The sequence below is a fragment of the Thalia democratica genome, chromosome 9, assembly GCF_965202585.1.
Source record: "Thalia democratica chromosome 9, ktThaDemo2.hap1.1, whole genome shotgun sequence".
Classification (NCBI taxonomy): domain Eukaryota; kingdom Metazoa; phylum Chordata; class Thaliacea; order Salpida; family Salpidae; genus Thalia; species Thalia democratica.
Window position 1 is genome coordinate 19,829,969 of NC_139173.1, and position 24,467 is coordinate 19,854,435.

Here is a 24,467-nt window from a genome sequence, read left to right on the forward strand (position 1 = left end):
AATAAAGGATGAGGAAGAGATTTCATCGAGAAAATCTACTAGTTAGAAATACATAGAAATATTAGTTCTATACATTTCTAGAAATACTTAATTTTAAACTTTTACCACTTTAATTGTTTTGTCTGGTTATTAAGTTTGGTACGAATTATAACGAACGAAAAACGAAGGTTTTTATCTAAAATGTATATATAACTATTTATACTAACACTCAAAAGGTGCTAAAGAATGACAATGATATAGTAAATTTAAATGTGCCCTGAGGTTTATATATAGATTTAAAAATAATTATGAGAAATTAAAACGTTTTATATAAAATGTAAATTTAATCTTCAAAAAATATTCTATTTTAATAAGCTTATGTTTGTTAATACTTGAATTAGTTTACGAGAAAAAACTCTTTTAAGTTTTATAATGTTTACTTAACAATTTTCAGCAAGCATTTTTTCTTAGAAAAACAGCTAGTTAAGAAATTATTCAAAAGAGCAATTATAAGTATTTAAGCATTTTAAAAGAATCTTTGCCACAATATATTTATGTATCTTCTGAACCAATGATGTAGAAAAAATATTTTTGTGTACTATTTTGTTTTTACTTACACCCAGGCTCTATCACAAAATCCTTTTAAGATAAAAAAAAAATATGCTCGTAACTCTTACCGTCAAATCTTTTTTTTCAAAACTAGAACACATATGCATATTTTTTTTTAATTCCAGCTAGCCAGGACGACTTGCGAGCCGAAGCTCGTTCTGCAAAAGAAGAAAACGTCATTCCCGTTCAAAGCGGATACGCGGGAAATTCTGGCAACTACTCAAACCACATACCACCAAGCCAGCTGCCGAGGGAAGACATTTCGCAAACCGTCAGGAACGAAATAAACAACGTCCTTCTCGCCCAGCAGGTGTCGCTGCTCAGTCAGATTTTGCTCAACCAGACTCTGGTGCCCGGCACGAACGCCAACAACGGTCCGGTGAACGACATGCTGCAGAGACTTCAGGTTCCCTTGAAGCTGCCCCACAATAATGAAAACGTGAACAAAGTTTCTTCTGAGCCGAGCGAAGGGGAGGTTTTTCCTCAGATTGTCCAGCAGAACCAGTCAGCTCCGACCAGTCGCCCGACTGTGAGAAGTAACGGGACAAATAAGATGCCCCTTCTCAAGCTCGCTAATAAAGATGCCAAAACTGAGTTAAAGATGTTCCACGGGGTCCAGCTCATAACGCTGCCGAAATCAAACACTCAGAAAAATGTCGCTCTGGTGAAAACTGATAAAACTAAACTTGCGTGGACAAAGAATAACGATCCAAAAAGCAATAAGCCAAAATTAAATTTGCTTATTGGCACAAAACCAATTAAAGCAAATAAAAAAGAACTTGTTCAGGAAACTTGTCCTAAACTTTTACAGGCTAGTGTACCAATAAAACCAAAGCAAGTTGTTAATAACCCCAGCTTGTCGACTCCTGTTTACAGAGAAAATAATTTCAATGAGTTGTCTAACCATAATGATATGATAAGCAATAATTATCAAGTTCAAACTCAACACATAAATAAACCAACCACTAGTTCACAACCCAGCAAACCACCACCAAGACTACGTATGCTTACAAACATAACTCACTCGTACCAAAATAGAGCTCCTACGGCTCAAGTCAACCACTTCAACAGAGTTCCTAAGCTGATTGACCCAAGAGAAGTTTTAGGTTACCACAATAAGAAGTATGGACAGTTTTTAAATTTGCAGGTTTGTGCGAATGTAATAATTTTTGTGAATCAATTTTATTTTGATAATTACTAAAGCTATTTGTGTTTTTTTATAGTTAAATTAAATAAATATTTTTTATTTAAAACCAAAGTACTCTAATAAACAGTTCGTTTGAACAAAACTCATTTTTCATATGACTTAAATTTTTGTTAAACAAACTTATATGTACTCTTTAAAAATAAGTTTAGTTTTACTGATTATTTAACCTGATATATATTTTATTTGAGCATTTTAAAAGAAAAGTTAATTTTATGAAATAAACAGTTTTTTTTCATGTTACCACCAATAGTTGTACAAGTTTTAAAATCTTATCGCAGTTTCTTAATTTGTTGTTGGTAAAAAGTCAACAAAATCTGTTGGTATATCACCTCATAAGATAACTTTAACAGAAGCGTTAGTTTAATATTCACTGCTTCTAACTAGTAACTCTTTCAATCCATTTGTTTAACTTAACAAAACTTAAACTGATAGCTTACAAATATTGTAGAAACCAAACAATGGGTTTACTCGTATTGTAAATGAAGTACCAAAAGAAATAGCTCAGCAAACACATAAAAAACCTTCGATGAAATTGCTCAGTGTCAAGAAGCCTGGTTTTGTAGAAAACAACAAAAAACTCAAAAATGAGACATCATGTCCTGAAGTACATAAAGTTTCAAAGACTGAAGAAAAAGGTGAGCTTTGTGTTATTTTTATACAAACTTAGTATGTCTGTTTTTTTTTATAGTACCTAGTTATGTATCTATCTGATGTATGAAAATTTTTAATTATTGTCAATATAGCATTTAAACTTTTGTAAAATTCTTAAACACGTGCTCATAGTTGCCATAATTTATAGCTTGTTTTTTGCCTTTATTTGTGTCAGTAAATAACTTCCACTAGGACAAACAAAAAGTTATAAATAATCGGAACTACTTACGCGCTATGATTATTTATCTTTATTTTTTGGTTATTTTTCAACAGTGTATACTTTTAAGAAACTGTCACCGAGAAGAGCTTTGTAGAGAAGCAAGATAATGAGAAAGCGGAGAAGGAGGAATGTTTCGAAGGATATTTCACCCCTGACGAGATAAGAGAGCAGGTCGAAAAAGTCATTCTGGAAAACAAACTGAACAGCAGAGACGCGGATTTTGTAACCAGCGCTCAAATCCACGCACAAGCCTGCTTTCAAAAGCGACAGGTCTGTTTTTATTTATTTGTTTTTTTTATTTAGTTACTTATATTATTACTACGCTAAAATAGATAGTTTTTAATAAAGGTAATTAAAACACCACTTTTTTATGACTTTTCTTTAAGTTTAAAACTTTAAAGCTAAGAATAGAAAATAGTTAGTTTTAATCTTAAGTTTAGCCAGATTATTAACAAAATATTTTTTTCAAAGTAGACATACAATAAAAATACATATTGCTTCAAAGATGTAATTAGCTGTTAGAATAACAAACAAGTAAAAAAGTTTGTTATAGAAAAATGTAACATAAATATAGCAGAGTGCAAACTTTTTTTGTAATACTTGTATTTTTCGTTTAATTTTAAAATTTTGCCTACTTAACTTGTAACATATTCCTAGTTTTGCCAGTTTAAGTGTTTTGTAAGTCTTTTAGTGTGAAGGTAAGTATAGAGGAAATTTTTTATCATAAAAATTAATTTTTGGAAGTTTCTTTTATCTGTTTTAGACTGTTAAGTAGTACATATAAAAATATTATTTCAAAACAAGTTTACTGTGTACTAATTATTATGCGTATTTTTAAAACTGAAGTATAAATTGTTAAATATATTATGAATTTAATGTTCAAAAAAATAAATAAATAAACGGATGTAGGTTTCCCTATGAGAATAAAATTGTTTAATTTGTTATATCAGCATTGCTGCACTTTGTTTTAGATATTGTACATTCAGATTAAGGACATTGGGAGTGTTGAATCACTTTTTTGTCTAGTTCTTTACATAGATATTTAAGCTATCAGTAACTTTTTACCATTTGTTAAAGTTGTAAAAAATTTAAGATAAAAGCGATCAAATTTTGAGAGTTTCATACATCATTACTTATTTAAGGCGCAAATTTAAAAATCCGAAAAAAGAAAGACTATTTCATATAAAAAATATCTCCTCGTACAACTTTTGAGCATTCTTTTTTATTTTTTAAGTATAATCTTTTAAAAATTTAGAATACTCTGTAAAAAAAATTCCAACTGTCCTCTTTCTTCAAAGATGCAAAAAGGAAAAAGACTTTTTTGGTCAAAGAATTTTTATTTTTTAACAATTTTATCAATGCGTGTTTTGGAAGATTTTTCTAAATATTATTACAAGGGATGCTTGCTGTACAATTAAGTTCTTTAACTCAGTAAACAAAAAAGAAAATATATTTTTAAAATATTTTTAAGTTTATTAGTTACTTTAGTGATTGTCTTACCGCTGAGCAGTTTTTCAGACTACAAAGCTTATTCAAGAAAATTTAAGTTTCTTAGAAAATTGACAATAAAAAATTGCAGTTCATAAGTTTTTATCGCAAGCTTTTTACAAAATGACTGTTTCTCAAAATTATATTTAAGTTATTTTTTACTTTTCATAAAAACTGACTTATACTTTTAGTTTTCGTTTAAAAGACAATTTTAATTTAAAAAAAGCATTGTACCTCATATACCCTAATTCCCAATATTTCAAACCGAAATTCACATTTTAAGTTTTAAATTTCAGACGGTGAAAAAAGTGCGCATGAAAAACGCTAAACTTCAAACGGAGGACAGTAAAAACAACAAGGAAGAAATGAAGTTGGTGGACTACAATGATGAGTTGCAGACGAATCCACTTCAGCCCCCTCCAGACGTATTCATGAAGCTCAGGTTATCATTGAAGGATAAAAACTCTTACATAACTTAGATTAAATAATGTTTCAATTATAACGTGGAAAAAAAATACTCTTAGGTTTTTTCGCTTAACTTCTATGGTTATATAGAGGTTATTAAGTAAGAACTATACAAAATGAGGTATACCGAGGATAGCTTTTAGATTTATTGTATCGAAAAAGTTTTTAGGTTTGGTGTGTTTTTTTTTATGCAATCAGTGCTAATAATTGTGTCTATGTTTTTAAATAAAATACTTAAGTTGTTAGTAAATTTAGTCTATGTTTTTTTTTCAAGTTTTCAATTAACTATTTCTTTTCAAAAAAAAACCTTGTTATCCAGACACGATTACGACCGGTTGTTCGAGGAACAAAATGACGATTGCAAAGAGTTCATTCACGTGGCTGACGTAAAAGTTTCTGACGTGAAAAGCGGGATTGACGTAAACGTTGGTTTATTTGCACCAGAAACACTTGTAGTTGCTTTTCAAAATATCTATCTTTTCAAAATTTGCAGGATAAAGCTCACCCGAAAACTGCAGAAAGTCGCATTGAAAACGAGTTTCCAGGATTTAAAGAACAGGAAAGTATATTGAAAAAGCATGTTGAAGCCTCAACAAAGGTTCGGAATTTTCGTTTAGTACGATTTTAAATATGTCAAATACCTCTGAAGTTTAAGCTAACTTTTTTATTTTATTTTTACAACATTTTTAACATTTCAAGTGAATGAATATGTGTTTACTTAAAAGTAATTTGTATGTTAAAACCTCTTTTCTCGACTTAATACTTTTAACAATGGTCGTTGAGAAAAAAAAGTTTAAATAAGTTGTTTTATTTTACATTAAAATATTCACAGAATACAAATTAATTTTAAAATTACCTTAAATCTTTCCAGCACAGTATACTTTTCTTTATTGGATTTCTTTTTTTCTTGATCGTAGTTAATTATTTAGGAAGTTGTATTTCAAAAATTTTTAAAAGAAATCTGCAATATTTCTGCTTAAAAAATCTACGACTAGTTTCAAAAAATCATTCTCAAGTAGATATAAGAATTATGAACAGAGCATTTTTAGTTTAGTATAAAAAAGTGAAAACATGCAATACAGTGACGTAACGTTCATCTTTAATTTTAAGTAAAAATTAATAACATTTTATATCACTTGAATTATTTTTCTTGAGATAAAGTAACTTTTTTACGTACTAATTGAAATTTTAAAAGTAAGGTTTAAATAAAAAAGGAGTACTCAAATTATTTTGGAAAGATTAAGGTACAAATTTTAATAAACAAAAATAAGTTTAAGTATAATAAAGAAATTAAAAAGTTTTTTAGTTTGAATGTTTATCTGTAAAAAGATAGTATTGTTTTGTTTATATTAATTTTAGCTTGTAATTTATTTGTCCATTTGCTTTCTAAAAAATCTAGTTCTGTTTTATCTTTGAGCTGTCCAAAAAAGTTATTGTAAAAGCATTTTCAAATTTTTTAAATATAGTTGGATGATTTTTGTTATAATGAAGTTTAAGTGCAGCTCGATCGTTTATCTCATTCTTATCCATGTTTTTCCAATTATATCTATTCGAGCACCACCTTTGCGAAAAGGATGTTATCGTCTGTCCAACATAATACTCATTACATTCCTTGCATTCTTCCGTATAGATCCCAAAATTTTTACAATTTAATTTCTTTTTTAATTTAATTAATTTTCCGGTTTTTAATGTCAAACTATCAGTGATTTTAACCATTCCTTTATTACCATTTCGATCGCACAGCATACATTTCCCACATGGGTAAGAAATACTTTTATCAGCATTTGGTTGATGAGCAATTATTTTATAATTGATAAGTAACGTTGCTAGTGTGTTTGGTCGTTTATATGTTATCATTGTGTTTGGGTTAAGTTGTTTTTCTTAAAAAAAAAAAACAAAAAAAAAACATTAAAATATGAGTATCAAAATAATTTTATAAATTAAGGTATTTTCACCTACGACATTTTTCAAGGCTTGAAATTTTTAAATTCATTGTTAAATTAATATCTCAGTATAGCAGTGTTACAAGATTGAGATATTTATTTGTATTGTTTTTTATACTTTTATCTTATTTTCACCAGTGTTTTACTGTTTTAAAAACGTATAAAAAATATATGTAATATGGACTGAAAGTTCACATCTATACTTTATTTTATATACAAATGTTTTCTTTTTATAAATGTTTTTTGCACTTATTAGGAATTTTTATTGTAATTTTAGTGTGGAAATTTACTGAACTCTAATACTTTACTTTTGTTTTACATTAGAAGACTCTGAAGTAGAATAAGAATTTCCTTATTTATTATATGTCAAGTGGTTCTCTCCTTATAGGTTTATTAGCTAATATATCTAGGTTTTAACATTTTAAGAAAATATGCAGAGAAAGTATAAGATAGTTTAAGGTTAAAAATTATTTAAAAAAATTAAGTAAACAACTGCAAAAAAATATATATGTTTTTTAAATGAATTAACCGATATAACTTATTTAAAAAACTATTAAGAATTATATTATTCAAGATGGGTTTGAAAATGTAAAAAGAGGATACTAATTTAACAAAGTAGTGTTTTCAAATAATTGTAATATTCTTTCATTTCAATTAGCTTTCATCTTCTATAAGAAACCTATTAACCTATTGATCTCTAGTTTCTTTTATCTATTTATTTTACTTAGCTTAAATAGAAGTATACAAAGTTAAATAAAAAAGGTAAAAAGTGTTAATCAATAAATCATTTGTTAATTAAAAAAAATTAACTTTTAAATTTTAAAAATAAACCTTAAACTTTTTAGGCTGTAAAAAGGTTAATTGTAAATATTTCAGATTATATAATGATAGGTTACAAAATACTTTTTTATTTGCAATGTTGTTTTTTAAAGTTTTTATTATGTTATATTGTTTCATTATAAGTATTTTACTGTAAAAAAAATTGTTGAAAGTTTCTCTTCATTTTTAAATTAAAAATATAAAGAACTTTAAGTTTTATGTAATAATTGTAATTAATGTTGCTTAGTAATTTTGTTTTGTTTAATAACTATATGTTTTTTGCGCTATAAATTTTAAAAATAAAGTTATAGAAAAGTAAGTTTGCTATAACTAGTTAATTTTATCGTCTAAAAGTTTAAAAAAACTTTTTGCATATTAGAAGAAAAGTTTTCAAAAAATACAAGCTTTTAAAAAGCTTACAACAACTACCGGTTATTAATTATATAAATAAAAAATCATTTTACAAGTTCTAAACTTTTTCTTATAGAATTAATTAGACTCATAAGGTGTCAGATCTTCCTCTGCTATCACTTTGCGTTGGTGACGTTTTAGTTAGTGATTCTTTAGCTCCTTACTATTGGTCTTTTTTGATATAGTATGAGAATTATAGTTTAAGGGTAGAAATTAGAGGCTTATTGTCAACAAGTTTAAGAATATTGTTATTAAATCTAGTTAAGTATTGTAGGTTAAGGGGACTGCAGTATTTCATATAATGACTTGCATTTAAGTTAGAATGACTAAAGGTTCTAGATTAGAGGTAACGAACTAGAGTTAAGGGTATGAGGTGTTAAGGTTGTATAGTTGGACGTGCAAAACTTTCACTCACACAAAAAGTTTAGTTGTGCAAATGTGATGTCTACATGTTATATTTGTGTTTAAAGTATGATATTATCTAGATTCTAGATGAACACAAAATAGTCTTTTTTTAGGTTTTGGAAATACGAAATGGTACAAGAGAAGCTTGGACAAAGCAAATGAGACAAATGAGTTTACAATTAGAAGCTATGCAAAGTCAAGCAAGTGATATGCACCAGCAATTCAAAGTTTGTACTTAAATAAAAAATAGTCTTATATCTATGTTTTCTTGCCAACACTTTATAGCGTAATATCACAAAAGATAAATTTTAACTTTTATATTAATTTATTAAAGAAAAAAAAAAATTTATTAGTTTTGTAATCAACAAAATTTTGTTCAAAATGACTAAAATAACTAAGTCTTTTGAGCTTAAGTGTAAATGTTTTTACCGTAAGCATAACTAAAGTATGTTTTGATTGAACATTCTAAAAATTTAAAAATAATTTGTTTTCTTCAGTTCATCTTTTAATATTAAATTAATTTTAATCATAATTTTTGAAGCTTGTATTTTAAAAACGTGAAATATTCTAATCTTATCTTTTTACAAAGCTTTTGAACTCAAGGTTGCAGATTAAGATACATTTTACTCTTTTTAAAAGTTTAACATTTATAGTTATGTTACTCATTACTACTTTTAAAAATATACTGGTTTTGTTTTAATTTTCACAAACCGCCACTGACAGTTTCTCATATTTTTTATAACACAGGAAAGCGCAAGTTTGGCCATAGCAGCAGAAATTATAACCCACAACAAGGACCAAAAGTCGCAGCAAACAGACCGCGTTGCTTTGGAAAACCAAAGTTTGTCGCCCATAAAAGAGCTGGCATTCGTAGACGCTCAGTTGCCGCCTAAGGTTCCTGAACCAACTCCAAATATGATATTTCCGAAATACGAGCCCCTCGTTCCGCATGATTTCACAAACGAAGAGGTTGGTGACCTCACGATGACGTATGGAAACAAACTGAAGGAAGCGTACGAGCTGCTCGGACCCTTGAAAACTTCCGAAGGTGGGTTTTGTTTCAGAAAATTTTATACCAGTTTTTTGTTGTGTATTAATTTCACTCATATAGTAAGTATTTTATATTGTACGATTGATTTTGACATCTTTGGGTCAAATAGTTTTAGTGGTAATTTAAAACTAATGTTTTATAAACTTGCTAAATATATGCGCCTTGAGTTTATGTTTTTGTTGTGTGCATCGACTACTTGATTTTGATCTTGCAATAATAAACTTACACAACTTTAAATACCCTCATTAGAACCATTACGCCACCAAGCCTCTAAAGTACCATTCAAGTGTTTCAAGTAAATACGTGCTATAACATTTAATATTTTTTAAACAAAAGTTTTTTGTTTGTAGTTGAGCTTATTGAAAGTATTAGCAAAGAAGAAACATTATCGGTCGACGAACAGTCTGAAGATGTTATTGATCCGAATGCTGTTGAAGATGATGTGGATGACTTTAAAATTTCTGATGAAGAATATAATAAGTGGATGAAAAGCATCACTTCTTACATGTGTGAAGCACAAAAAAATCAAGGTTTTAATATATTTTGAATATTTTTTTAGTTTGTGTGTTTTGTACTATTAGTGTATTCCTTTTCAAAAAAATTTGAGCTTTACCATGATTTTTATTCTAAAAAACTGTTCCTACATTTTATATTGACAACAACTTATTGTTAATTTTTTTATTATAAAAAAACATTTATTTTAAAAGATAATAATATTTTTTACATTTTTATCTTGTCTTTTATTGCAAACAACATTAAAGGAGTTTTTAGGTCGATATTTTTTTATGTATATATATTTTTAAGAATAAATTATCTTTCTTTTTAAGTTATGGTTAAATTAGAAAAATAAAATTTTAAACGTTAACGTTTATTTGTCTATCTATATTTTATATATTCAAAGTGTAAGTGTTCACGGTATAAAATTCAAACTTTATAACTTTAATTGATTTTAAGTATTGAAATTTACAGAATTTTTAGATATTGACGAAAACGAACTTTCAAAAGATGTAAAATTTGCAAGCGAAATGAATCAGGCTTCCGAACCTACATTGTTAGAACATTTATTAATATTCCTAATTTGTTTTGAGTTATATAAAATTATTTGGCGTTTTTTCCTTGTAGGTTTATGAATTATATAGTTTTACCCAAAATGTTTTTACATGGTACTAATCAAGCATGAACTACAAAAAATTAAATTTACAATTATGTTTAATCAAGTAGCCAAAAAATATAACCTTTAATTAAATAATAATAAATAAATTTTAATTTTATGAAATAGATAGTTTTATTTCATTTAATTATAAATTGAATAAGCAATTTTTATCATTTAATTAAAGTCTGTAACAGATGATTTTTCACAGTTATTATATCTATATTAAATTATCAGGTAAAACATAAATTTTTATTTTATTTTTATTATACCATAGAGAAGACTTGAAGAAAATAGAGCTTAGAAGATGGATGAACCGTAAAAAAGCTCAAAGAAATCGTGAATACATGAAAAAAGTTAATGAAATGAGAGGTAAGGAGCACAATCCGTTTAAAAGCTCTGGAAAGATGCTCAATTCTCAAGAAATCAATCGATTAAATGACTTTAGAGAGTCTAAAAAAAGGTTACAATTTGTTTATGTTTTTTTCAACCAAATAGACAGGCATACTAGTTGTGTGTACTGGTATTATTGATTTCTTTTTGATACAATTTAATTAAAGTTAGAGTTGTAGTAAGATTTATGATATTGTAAGAAGAAATATACAATTTTGTCGTTGAAGATTGACAAATTTAAGTAGAAAATGTTTTTAGAAATATTTCAAAATACCACATGAATATGACTGCCCAAAGTGGAATACAATTGATTGACCAGCTACAAAACGAAACTAGGTTATTTTGTCAAATGTAGTTTAATTACATTACATCTAATTGTTATATTTAAATTTTTGTAGGAAACCAAAACAAGTAAAGAAGAAGATGTTACAAGAAAGAAAAAGTGAGTTTATGTATAACCTACCAATATAAATTTTTACTACTTTATCTAATGTACAAAAGTTGCACATATTAAGTTTCTGTGGTAGTTAGAAATGTATTTATAAAACATCTTTTTATATTGTTTGAAAATAGTTTAAATACTTCAAATTATTATTCTTTATTAGAAACAAAACCCTGTATGGTAAGTACTTAACGTATGTAAAAATATTTAAATTAATACTGTATTGCTATAAATAAAAGTTATTCTAGCAAAGAACTTATAATAGATTGTGCATTTTTGTAACTACATGTGATATTTTATTTATTTATTTTAACAACTATGTAAGACAATACTTTATAACTTTTTTTTTTAGTATAATAATAAAAAAGTTTTTATCCATTAATCTGATTGGTTTTTCAAGCAGTTTTTTATCAATTAAAAGCGTTTTTGTTTGCATTCAATGTTGTTACTTAAACGTGCAAAAAATACTTACATATATAATAGTGTTTATTGTAATTTCTTAGCTACGAATAAGAAAACTAAGTACAAATTACAAATGGGCAATACCTACAGCAATTCCGAAAACACCAATGTAAGTTTGAATTTAGTGTAACTAAGAACAAAAAGCTTACATGCAAAACATTTTGTATTGTAAATACTTAAAATAAAACTTAAGTGTTTTTTTTTTTCAATTTGCTCTCTAGTACTTGCTTACCTTATACTTTTGTTTTATGAGGCATAATCTGGATCTCGAAAATCAAAATAAATAAAAATGTACATATGTTTTAAACAACATTAATTAATTCTTAATAAAGAATTGAGCTCATATTGTGTAAAGTTTCTTACAAAAAATTGTTATGCATCAAATAAAGAAAATTTATTTAGTTTGTTTTTTATACAAAACATTTTTTTATTTAATTATTCAAATTACCTAAGTTCTAAGTCAGTACTATGTTTTATGTAACAAACTTTAATCTTTTAATTTTTGTAATTGTTTGAAAATACTTAAGTTTTTTTTATTCTTTTTACAGATGCCATTTCCAAATAATCAAAGTACATGTAAGTTTGTTTTGTAATGCTTACTTTATTAAAAATTTTTTTGAGAAACCTACTTTGCATACAGTAAAAATTCAAAATTGTAAAGTTTTTATTTTGAATTCCTATTAACTTAGTGCAGTTTAGTTGCGTGAAATTAAAACCTTGTTGTGCACACACGATTTAGTTTTTTTATTTAAAGCTATTTATACTAGCTAACACCTTTTGAAAAATTATTGTTGAAAAATTTAAGTCATAAAGATAAGGTATAAAATTAATTGTTTTCCTACTAATATAATAAACTACGACGTATTTAGTGTTTTTAAAAACAGCTGTTTAAAACAATTGAAACTAATATTTTGTTAATAAAATTAAAACTTGTTGATAATTTAACGGCGGACAAACAGTGAAACTTATTTTATTTAAGTTTATCATTAAACAGATTCTCAGTTTTTATTTTTTAAGAATTCAACGATCCTCTAATGTCTTTTTTCTAGTCAATATGACCGTTACTCACGAAAGGCTATCTGCCCCTTTTTAAAGCCAAACTTTAAGAATTTTTTTTTTAACTAAAACTCTACTGTTTAATCCAAGCTTTTACACTTTATCACTCCATTGCAAAAAATTCACACTTCATTGTCAACTTCAGGCACGTCGATCGCCGACGACCAGCTTTCAGTTGACTCGAGCGTTTTGAGCGAGTGGCAGCTCAACAGCAACATTGGCGAAATTTTGTACGGAAAAAGCAGTTCAGCTGTTAAAACTGATCTGAACTCGAAACAAGCGAGCGAAGCGGGAAACGAAAAGTCTTCCACGAACTCTGTTATTGGTAATATGACGTCACAGTCAGGAAGTTCGCGCGACACGCAAAGCTTGCTTGGAGATTTCACGCTTTAGTTTGTAAAGTGGCAATTTAACTAAAAAAATAATGATTTATATTTTACTGTTTTCTAAGCTGTTATTGGTTTATAATGTAAAGGATCATAGTTCATTATGCATCAAAAATATCTCAAATACTGTTTAATTTATAATTCAGTGCAGTTTCTTTTTTAATTGAGTGCTTTATATGGTTTGATTAACATTATTTTTGTAAAATCTTTATTGTAGTAACTCTGTCAGTTTAAATCTAGTTTTCTAAAACATATGTAACATCTTATCAATTGACTGTTATTGTATTAACTTTTACTGATAGTTTTACTTTATAAAAAAACACTATTTTTTGAATAACAAAACTCTTCTGTACTTATTATTTTATGTTTATAATATTTAGAATTTGAATAACACACTGAGTATAGTAAAAGTTGTTAAAAATATTCTTCAAAAAACTTAAGGTTGTTACCTTCGGATAAGCTAAGTTAGTAAATTGTAATATTCTATTTTATAATTGTTCAGAAATTGATTTTCCCCTGTGTGATTATTAAATATACTAGCTTTTTTTTGACCTGAAACGTTATAAAACTAACTTTTGTTTGTTTTAGCTCAAAAAAGTTTTGATTTCTGTAAGTTACGAGAAAAAATGCATTGCAAAATGTTTGAAAGTCTATTGACTTATAAATTAAAACTAGAAAATCAAAACCTTACGCTACATAGATACTAAAAATAGAAAGTTTTAAAATGTAATGTATATGTAAAAATAATAACACAAACATTAGCTTATTCTTGTGTACTAAGTTTTTTATCTATAATCTAAATCAGGGTTTCCCAAAGTGGGCGGTACCACCCCCTGGGGGGAATTTAGTAAGTTGAAAGGCAATAATTAATAAAAGGGGGGGGGGGGGGTAATTTTAAAATTTTGGCAATTTTGAAACTTACATTAGATATTCTTGAGTTGCAGATAAAGAGCAAAAAAAAAAGGTCTGAAGTGTTTTAAATGGTAGTCTTGTTGGAGGGGGCAATAGCCTTTTTATTTCTTCATAAGGGGCAATTTGAAAAAAAAATGTTTGGAAACCCTGCTCTAAATAGTCTATAAGTAGCATAAATGTACTTTAGTTAGTAAAGCCATGAGAATTTAAACATTTATAAAACAGAATCAATTTAAAATTTGTTTATGAGCATCAAATTGTGTTTGAGTAAAAGTATAAATAATATAAATTCCTTCAGATAACAGTTTTAGCTACTAACTGGAGTGTAAACTTAAAATTTAATTCTTGATTTTTTAAAATACTATGAAGAAATAATCAAAGAGATAACCAACAAGTGTATTCTGTATTAAAGACTTTATGTAACTTTTTTACAGTTTATAGTGCACTATTTATGTTTTGAAAAACGATTCAGAAAAGATAAAAACGTCTTTGTTTCGTATTTGTTTATATACCATTTGCAACTTAATATCAATAGATTATTCATTTTGTTTTTTATATTTTATTACACAAAGCCTTTCAAAACCATACGAGTTTCATTGTCAAGTGATAAATTTAAAAAAAAATTTGTTAAGTGAATAGCTTTAAAAAAAACTTTAGATTATGACGTATGAATAAATTCAAATAAGTACAAAAGTTAGAGATTCAGCAATGAAAACTAAAGGTATGTTTATTAATAGATGGTTAATAATTTTGTTTTTCCATTTAATGCTACTTGCGTATTTAAATTAGGTCGCTCTTCCTCAATCAATATTGATTCCAGGCTGTAGAGTTCGCTTTTCTTACATCATTTTAAAACTTTAAAGTTTTGAACTATTTCAGAGTTTTGACAGGATGTGCAATTAAAAATATGTTCAAATACTGCGCTGTTTTTATCTGTTCCGCAGTGGTCTGTAATTCGTCGGAATATTTGTCGTGATGTTTCTCCAATGTAAGAGATGCTCTGATCTGCAGAGCTGGTATTACAAACTTTAAAGTTTTAAAACGATGTAAGAAAAGCGAACTCTACAGTCTGGAATCAATATTGATTGAGTAAGAGCGACCTAATTTAAATACGCAAGTAGCATTAAATGAAAAAACAAAATTATTAACAATCTAACAATAAACATACCTTTAGTTTTAATTGCTGAATCTCTAAGTTTTGTATTTATTTGAATTTATTCATACATCATAAATAAAGTTTTTTTTTAAAGCTATTAACTTAACAAACTTTTTTTCAAGTTTTATTTAAAATTTATCACTTGACAATGAAACTCGTATGGTTTTGAAAAGCTTTGTGTTATAAAGTATAAAAAATAATCTATTGATATTAAGTTGCAAATGGTATATAAATACGTTCAAAAACCTTCCTATAATAGTATTTCGTATCTATATCATTTAATTCATATAAAAAAATTATAAAATGACGTATTGACAAGACCAGTTTGAAAATTTAATAACAACACAGACTCTTAAAAATAAAAAATAAAAACTATTAGTGAAAATGTAATTTTAGAAATAAGTTTGTGTTAACATTACTCATAGATTTGTAAACAAACAAACATTTTAGGTTTAGCTTTAAAACTAGTATAGCTTATAAGTTAAAGTTTTTATCACAACTAAATATTTAAGATTATTAAATTAAAAATCTCACTATTATCTAATAGCAATAACAGTTACAAACAAATAGACGATAACATTTTAAATGTTATTTTTTGTAAAGAACAAAAAAGTTAGTTATCCAAACACAAAATGCTCAAACTAAAATAGTTTTATACTTTGTTTGACCAACAAATTAAAACAGTTAGATAAGAAATTAGACGTTATTTGAAGCAAAATAAAATCTTCAAAGCTCTAATGCCTATTCATGTTGACAAATAAAGGGCTCTTCTCTATCAGTGTCGTTAATAAGTCCGTATTCAGAATCTAAATATACTTGCGATTGATCATCGTCTGTCGTAAAATAGTCGTAACCGTCAACTAAATTCGATATTTTACCAAGTTCTTTTTTTTCGTAAGTGTGTATACTTTCTTTTTTGTACTGCAGTCCGACCATAAAGTAATCTACTGTCTTAGGCTCTCCGTTAAGAACGTCTTTAAGTAGCTTTCTGTAGTAATAAAGTTGTCTCTAAGTAAGCTATGTACTATCATTTGAAAATTTAGAGGTATCTTTAAAGATTACTACTAAACTTGTATTTATGAAATATAAAGTTAAATTATTTTATATAACTACGATTTTTTAATAGTGCACTTAATAAGTGTTTCACATATCATAACTAGTGTAAATTCTTGTAAAATAAACATTTTTATAAGTTAATAAAACCTACTTTACTTTTTAAAGTATCGAGTACCTTAATTTTTTTGTTATACGTATTATAGCACTGTGTACTTATTACTTTTTTATTACTCTCATTTGAACTTTTAACAACCTTAAATATAATTCGTCTTTAACAATGCATCTATTTAGGTTTTTTATGTAGAGTACTTACATAAAGTTACAACAGTTAGTTTTAAGCTTCAAAAAGTTTACAAAAAAAGTATATTAATAAGCTTTTTCAAAATAACGGTATTTTGTTACTTATAAAAGCTAATTGTAATAAGTAAACCACAACTATTTAATTTATAGGAAATTTTTATTTGAAGTATATAAATAGTACAGTTTTTATCCAAATAATCAGTAGCCTTCACGCAGTTCATCTGTGCACAATAGTGTGCATAAAATTATTTTACTGTGCACAAATAGTTAGTAAGGTGAAGTTTTCTTCTAAATTAAGTTTATTTTGTCTTTTTTTTAAATAAAAACAGTAATACAAGCACAAACTAATAGTTCTTAACACGATATATTTAATGTAAGATATTTAAACCATAAAAAATACTTTTTTTCAATAACAACTATTTTTAAGTTTGGTTTGCAAAGAATTTTAATTCTATTAACTTATTGTGCAGTGCGCGCAGCTAATTGAAAAGTTTTAAGACCACTGCCACAGCAAAACGTATCCGAAATATTTGAACGCATTTTCAACAAACTAACTTTATAGAATCTTTTGACTTCCAGTCTTCAAAGTTGTCGGAGCGGGCAAGGCGTCCATTTGGAAACGTTTTACAATGTTTTTCGGCTTCTGCAAGTTTCTCTTTAATATATGTGCCATTATCATGCTTCGCTACAGTATATTTCAGTTCTGGTTGTGGTTCTGTTTTGAATTTTGGTTTATAAAAAAGTTTTCAATTTTTATAACTTTAACAGTTTGCTTCCAGTGTAGACAAGAAGTTGAGGTATAAACTTCATTTTAAAATGCTAACAAATTTTATAAAGCTTTATTTCTAAGCTTTTTTTTTGTGACAGAACAATTTAGTATTTTTTTCAAAAGTTCTACACATTTAAAAAAAACATTAATACTGAGTTAGCCAGATAAGAGCTAAAATTTACAAAAGTCAAACAATCAGATATTTTGTAACGAAGTTTTCAAAATTTGTTTTTTGCTATAGCATAAACAGAACTAACTTTACTTACTTTGCTAATTCATACCAGTTAATCAGAATATACATTTACATGCATATATGTATACATATAAGTTGTTATAAATTTTAAGTAAATAAATACAAAATTATAATATATTCATACTTGTTTCGGTGGTTTGAACAGCCCCGCCTGTTGTAAAAACAGCAACTATCGTAACTGTCGCAATGCTCAATAAGATGAGTACGACAGAAATAACTATTTTAGCTCGTTTGTCCAACATTCTTAGCTGTGCTTTCTTAAAACTTTAAAATATTATTTTAATACTCAAGCTGCAATGACACAAGGTTTGTAATTAAATAACAACAAATTTCTATTCAAAAGAAAATGCTATTACTTTCAAATATTAAAACCTTTGTTTTTATGATTAACACTTCAATGACGGCATTCAATGAGCAATTTGAAATAAAAAGTTGTTATTAAGTAATTACTAACTATGTGTAAAGTAACGTCAAAACTGTAAAAAAATGTTTGACACAGTAGGAAATAATAAATCAAAGATAAAAATTTGTCAGTTTTTTAAAACAATTCTTTAAACACAAAAAACAAACATCAAAGTAAAAAGGGAAGTTAACACTAATCACTACTTACTCTTTTAAATATATATATATAAAGTCAATTTATAGTTTTGTACTTGTAACTAGAGTTAAATAATTTAACTTTTACCTATTATTTAAATCTATACAAATATAAATGCTTTGGTTTTATGGGAATGTATCAAAATTTACTAAAGTTTTTTTTTATAAAAAAGTAACTTCTCTAAAAAACTTCACTTAAAAACTACAACTACGTAAAAATTTGAGCACTGTATAATAATGAGCATTAAAGAAAAATTGTGTTACTTATTTTACTCTTTAAACATTAAAAAACAACACCAGCGATAATTTTTTTAAATAAAATAAATTTTATAAATTGAATACAGTTTTTACACGGATATAGATTTAGAGCTAACAATCATCAGAAGTAGTTAAAACCGTTTCATAAATTTTATTGATAGCATATCTATTTTGAAACTGTTTGCAAAAACGAAGTATTGTAAACAATACCAGTAAAAGTTATGCATTTAGTTTAAAAACATGTATAAGTTCTTTTTAAAAATTGTTATGTATATGTTTTTTAAACAACAACTAAAAAAAACGGGTGGGTGTCACTTTTGCACGAGCGTCACTTTTGCACGAGCGTCACTTTTGCACGAGGGGTCACTTTTGCACGTAGGGACAGTTTTGCACGGCGACACCTTTGCACGAGCGTCACTTTTGCACGGGGGGGACACTTTTGCACGGCGTCACTTTTGCACGCAGGGTCACTTTTGCACGAGGGGACTTTGGTTTTTTTTCCTTAAATATAGGTATGTTATAAAACTTTAGTTTTCAGTTTCTTTTTATGTTACAGATTTGGTACTAGCTAAAAAAAAAATTTTAATTGGCCTGCATGCAAAATTGATGTTCCGTGCGGAAAAGTCATAGTGCCAAAATGTCGCTGTGTAAAAATTGATCTTAAAAAAGTGACGTTGTGCAAAAGTGTCGTTGTGCAACAAAGCTGCCGTAAAAATTTGTCATTTTAAAAACATGTCGCCTAGAAAAAGTGTCTCCTCTTGGAAAAATGACTGCGTGCATAAGTGTCTCCTCGTGAAAAAAAGAAGCCGTGCAAAAGAGTCCCCTTGTGCAAAAGTAACTCTCCGTTCAAAAGTGTCGTTGTGCAAGAAAGCTGCCGTAAAAATTGTCATCGTGAAAAAATGTCGCCGTGCAAAAATGTCTCCTCGTGCAAAAATGAGGAAAGTGCAGTAGTGTCACCTCGTGCAAATGTGACTCTCCGTGCAAAAGTGTCGTTGTGCAAGAAACCTGCCATAAAAAATTGTCATCGTGTAAAAATGTCGCCGTGAAAATATGTCTCCTCGTGCAAAAGTGAAACCGTGCAAAAGTGTCCCCTCGTGCAAAAGTGACCCTCCGTGCAAAAGAGTCGCCGTGCAAAAGTGTCCCCTCGTGCAAAAGTGACCCTCCGTGCAAAAGAGTCGCCGTGCAAAAGTGTCCCCTCGTGCAAAAGTGACCCTCCGTGCAAAAGAGTCGTCGTGCAAAAGTGTCCCCTCGTGCAAAAGTGACGACCGTGCAAAAGTGACGCCGTGCAAAAGTGTCACCTCGTGATAAAGTGACCCTGCGTGCAAAAGTGACGCCGTGCAAAAGTGTCCCCTCGTGCAAAAGTGACGCTCGTGCAAAGGTGTCTCCGTGCAAAAGTGTCCTCTCGTGCAAAAGTGACCCCTCGTGCAAAAGTGACGCTCGTGCTAAAGTATCCCTTCGTGCAAAAGTGACGCTCGTGCAAAAGTGACCCGTTCCCAAAAAAAACTGATATTTTCTTTTAAATATTAAGTTGAATTTTACTTTCACAAAAACTTTGTTATTTTTTGATGTATAGCCAAACTTTATAATAAAGGGCAATGATGATATTAAAAAAACTTTCATTGGTTTACTAGTGTTTTGAAAGTAATTTTCCTATGAAACTATATCAGTTTAATGATAGTTGTATTATAACTTTACTAAAATGCGTACTTATAGAATAGTATATACAAGAAGATTATTTTATGGCTGTACCACCGTATAAAAAAAAGTAAACATGTGTGAGGAAAACACTTCGCCAAATACCGGTATTAACTAATGATTCCAATTTTAAGAAAATTATTGGAAATCACAAATATGTGTTTTGCAGAATACGAATTTTATAAAGACTATCATGTCAAAACGTTTTATTTTATGCAACATGAATAAATACTTGAATTATAATCGATTTTTTTGTTCACCTGGTTCATGGACCAAAGTTTTTAAGAGCTTATTTTTGTGTAGTTCTATACAATATAGTTCTAAGATATTTTCAGATGATACTGAATTTATATCTAACTCTTAAGTTAAATGTATTCTTTTCTTCTTTTAAAGAACCGTACAAAACTTCTTATTATATTATTTTTTTTTCACAAGTTATAATTCTTAGTTATTGTATTATCTTTTTTTGTGATTACAAAACAGAGTATTAATCCACCCATTTTTTGTGTCTATTTATATAAAGTACCACCTAATATTTTAAAATAGTAATGAAATAAGCCCATTTATAGTTACGATTAATAGTAAAGTAATAATCACTTAAGTATATAAATAAAGTAGTAACCCAAGCTGTGATGTCTGTTTTTATACATATAGTTATTCTATTAAGAAATTGTTATATCCTTTAAAGTTTTAAAATTTTAAATACACAACAATCTAAAACAATTTTTCATTATTTAGTAAGACGCTAAAGAGCTGTAAACATTTTTAAACTCTAGAATTTTCTAAGTATGAAATAATAGCTTAGGTATAAAAACTGTAAGTAACTGTAACGAGTAAAGTAAATAGTGCTCTACCGGATCCAGATAGTTTTTTAATCATCAAAAAGGCCTGATTCGGATCCAGTAGGTCACTAATTTTTACTTCCTTATGAGTTTAAAAGTATGTTAACCTTATTTAATTCATCAACTTAACTTACTTTATTGTAATGTAAGGCATTTTATTTTTTTTTTACTACCTTAATTTAGCCTAGTTTTTTAAATAACTTAATATACTGCAACTATTGTAAATTTTGGTATTATTGAAAGACGATAAAATATGACTATTTTTTAACTTAGAAATTTTATATTATTAAAATTTATAATCAGGTGAAATAGTTTCAATATATTACTAAAGTATATTAAGATTACGAACTTTATTAAGTTATATTTGTAAACTTAAAAATGTTTTTGGACGTGTTTTAATTTCTATAGTAATTTGCAGTTTGTTCTTATCAAAACTCTAGACTCAACGACAATCATACTGACAACGAAAAAAGTTAGCTACTGTCTGGTTGGTAAAAATTATGTTTATACGGCAAAAAAAAGTATCTTAGACATAAATTAATTATGTAACTTTTTACTTCAGCTATAAAAAATACAACTAGTATCATTTAAATTATCGACTATAGTTTAATATTCTAAAAAAACATAACATTAAAAAAAAATCGTTGCAAAGTTCTATTTTTGTTTTAAATGTTCTAAGAAATGATTTTTTTAGTTTATATAACTAATGTTTTATAGTGTAACTTTAATTAATGAACAATAATTATTTTAACTCAATATCGTATAAAAGTATGGATTATCGGATTCACCTAAATAAAACGATAACTTTACTAAAAATCAGCAATAAAAGCAATAAAAACATTTTCAAGTTAAAATTCAAACAAATATCTTTTTATTTTTACTTTTATTTAGTTATACATATAAACCATAGAGGTTAACTAAATTTTAAATAGTTTTTAGGTAAAAAATTATTTACAATTAAACGATTTAAATCAAATGCTAAGATTTGTTTTTCTTTTGAATTTAAAAAGATTTTGAGAACTAAAAACAAAGACTGTTTGTGTACAAACTGACAAGCTTAAAAACATTAAACCTAAAGTAAAAAAAAAAGTACCAAATCAATGTTATGTTGTTCATATACGTCGATTAACATTTCTATAAGAATATATACTTAAATTGTTTGATTATACTATTGATACATAATGCATAAATATATGTACAACAGATCAATTGAAACAAGTTAAACAATGCGAAACATCGTCGCTAATACAAGAGTATAAGCAAAACTAAGGTATGATTAAATTTTTTTTGCATTCATCTTATTATTTGTACTATAAACAAGTCCTAAACAGTTTTAGATTTTTCATTACTTGTTTTTACTTAAAAATTTTCATAATAAATAAATAAACTTTAACTTTAATTATTTAACTGAAAAATATTTAATTCCAAGTTTAAGTTAATATACTTAAGTTTAATTTATTGTTACAATAACTTTTTACCATCTTGAAGATTAATAATTTCTAGCTGTTTATATGTTAAGTATACTGAAGTATAATAGAATAGTAACAAGAATCAGTTTTATAATTACCTCAAATAGCTATTTTGTTATAACTTTGTTAATACAAAAAGTAAAGGTGTAGTTTTTTTTTAAGATTTTTCAATCTCATTTTTATTAGTTTTATTTTTATGTATCATCTGTATTTCTTATTTTTAAAAGCTTTAAAGAAATATTTTTGAAATTACTTTAATAAAATAATTTTTACGAATGAAAAAATATAATTACAATATTTAAAACAGCAGAGGTAAAAGAATTCATGTATCAAACTTAAAAAATTTCAACCGCTTTAAATGTTTTTAATTTCATTTTAAAGTTTTATGAAAAAGAATTAAAAAATCAATTAAAAACATGTAAAATAAGCAGATACTTTTTTTACTTTTTTTTTTTATTCTAAAATTTCTACAATTTTGAAAATAATAACTTTATAGCAGATTAGGTAAATATTTTTTTCAAATTAGAAAAAAAATATTTTAATCAAACACAATTGTTGTTTCTAAAAACATATTTCTTATTTTCTTAGTTTATAAGCATTCTAAAAGTTTGTACTCCTATTTTAACGTCAGTTCCATTTTTCACCAATAATATTTTTAAGCCATAGTTGTTTTAGTTACAATTGGAAAGTATTTTATTTGATGACGAAAATCTAGATGTGGTCGAAAGCGGCATCATTCACCTTCAAAAGATATTTTTCCAAATTTAAGTTTCTATTTTCTCTTTTTTTTTTCTTTGTTGTGCTACCTACTTTAATTTTTCATTATTGTACACGATGTTCAATGTCTATTGGTAGTATATAATGTAAATGAAATTATTTTAGTCTACAATTAGTTTTTTGACAAGCGAGTTTAGTTATTTTACCTTTTAACCTAAGATTTTTTCTGTACTTACTTTAAGAGCTAAATATTTATCAAAAAAAAAAACTAACCTAAAAAAACTAAAAACATCTATACTTTAAGAGTTGTAACTGCTTTTGCAAATTTGAATAAATTAGAAAAAGAAACGATTCCTTATTTTAATCTAAATAGAAACAACTTTTTTTTCGTTCTTATTTCTCTATATCAACTTTAGGTCGTTTTGACTAAGAAAAGAATGTTACATTTTAAAATAACCGAAGCTCGGCTTACAGTATTAACGTTAGCTTGAAAAAATAAAGTCTTAAGTAATATATCATCTATTCCTATTGCAACGTAAAATTTTGAATATTTTACTTATTTAAAATTTATTGGTTTGCTTCTTATCTAGGTACACAAGTTTATCTATAAACTACGCAAAACTTATCCTTACTTATTTAAAACTTCAATTTACAACTCGTTTATTGAAACTAAATAAGTTTATTGTATGGCTAAAAAAGCAAAAAAAATAAATTTAAATAAAAAGTAGTTTGTGTTTTTACAAAGCATGTTTAGCTTTGATATCATTTAAGTATTGGCACTATTTTAGCTTGACTTATTATTTTTAAAAGACATTTACTTATTACTTCAATTTACTTTTCTATTTTAAGCTTCAAAATATGTACAAAATGTGTTAAAAAATATCGGTTATGAAAATTTTTTTGTTATTCAGTGATACTGTTCGACAAAATATAACAATTTTAATTTCAAGCTAAATTAGTGTACATTTTTAGTTTATATAAGTACAATCTACTAATTGAAATGAACTACAAGATTTTAAGCATGATATAAAAAGAAATTTCAAAAAGTTACAAAACCAGTCTCATAAGTTCAGAGAAATATTTTTTCTGTTTTTATATAAGTCATGTCCAAAAAACACTATATAACTTTTTGCCAAATATTAAATTAAAAAAAGTTTTCAAAAAATTAGTTATTATTTTGAAATAAAACACTTAATACAATACTTTAATTACACTGTTCCTAACAATGATGATCAAAACACCAAAGTTTAAAATCTATCTAAACAATGTTTAAGAAACTTAGTTATTTAACTATTAAAGCAAATAA

The 24,467-nt window shown here is 26.8% G+C and overlaps 1 protein-coding gene across 1 annotated transcript; it reads left to right on the forward strand.

Annotated features, from left to right (window-relative positions):
• Positions 1-2,321: 2,321 nt before the first annotated feature.
• Positions 2,322-13,378, forward strand: LOC145844889 (uncharacterized). The gene is made up of 15 exons (XM_082952308.1): positions 2,322-2,430; positions 2,734-2,936; positions 4,451-4,596; positions 4,939-5,044; positions 5,113-5,217; positions 8,311-8,424; positions 8,945-9,245; positions 9,599-9,778; positions 10,218-10,299; positions 10,676-10,861; positions 11,050-11,127; positions 11,190-11,233; positions 11,737-11,804; positions 12,244-12,271; positions 12,897-13,378. Exons 1-15 carry the CDS (start codon positions 2,322-2,324, stop codon positions 13,142-13,144), a joined length of 1,998 nt encoding a protein of 665 aa, XP_082808434.1. The 3' UTR covers positions 13,145-13,378.
• The last annotated feature ends 11,089 nt before the right edge of the window (positions 13,379-24,467 follow it).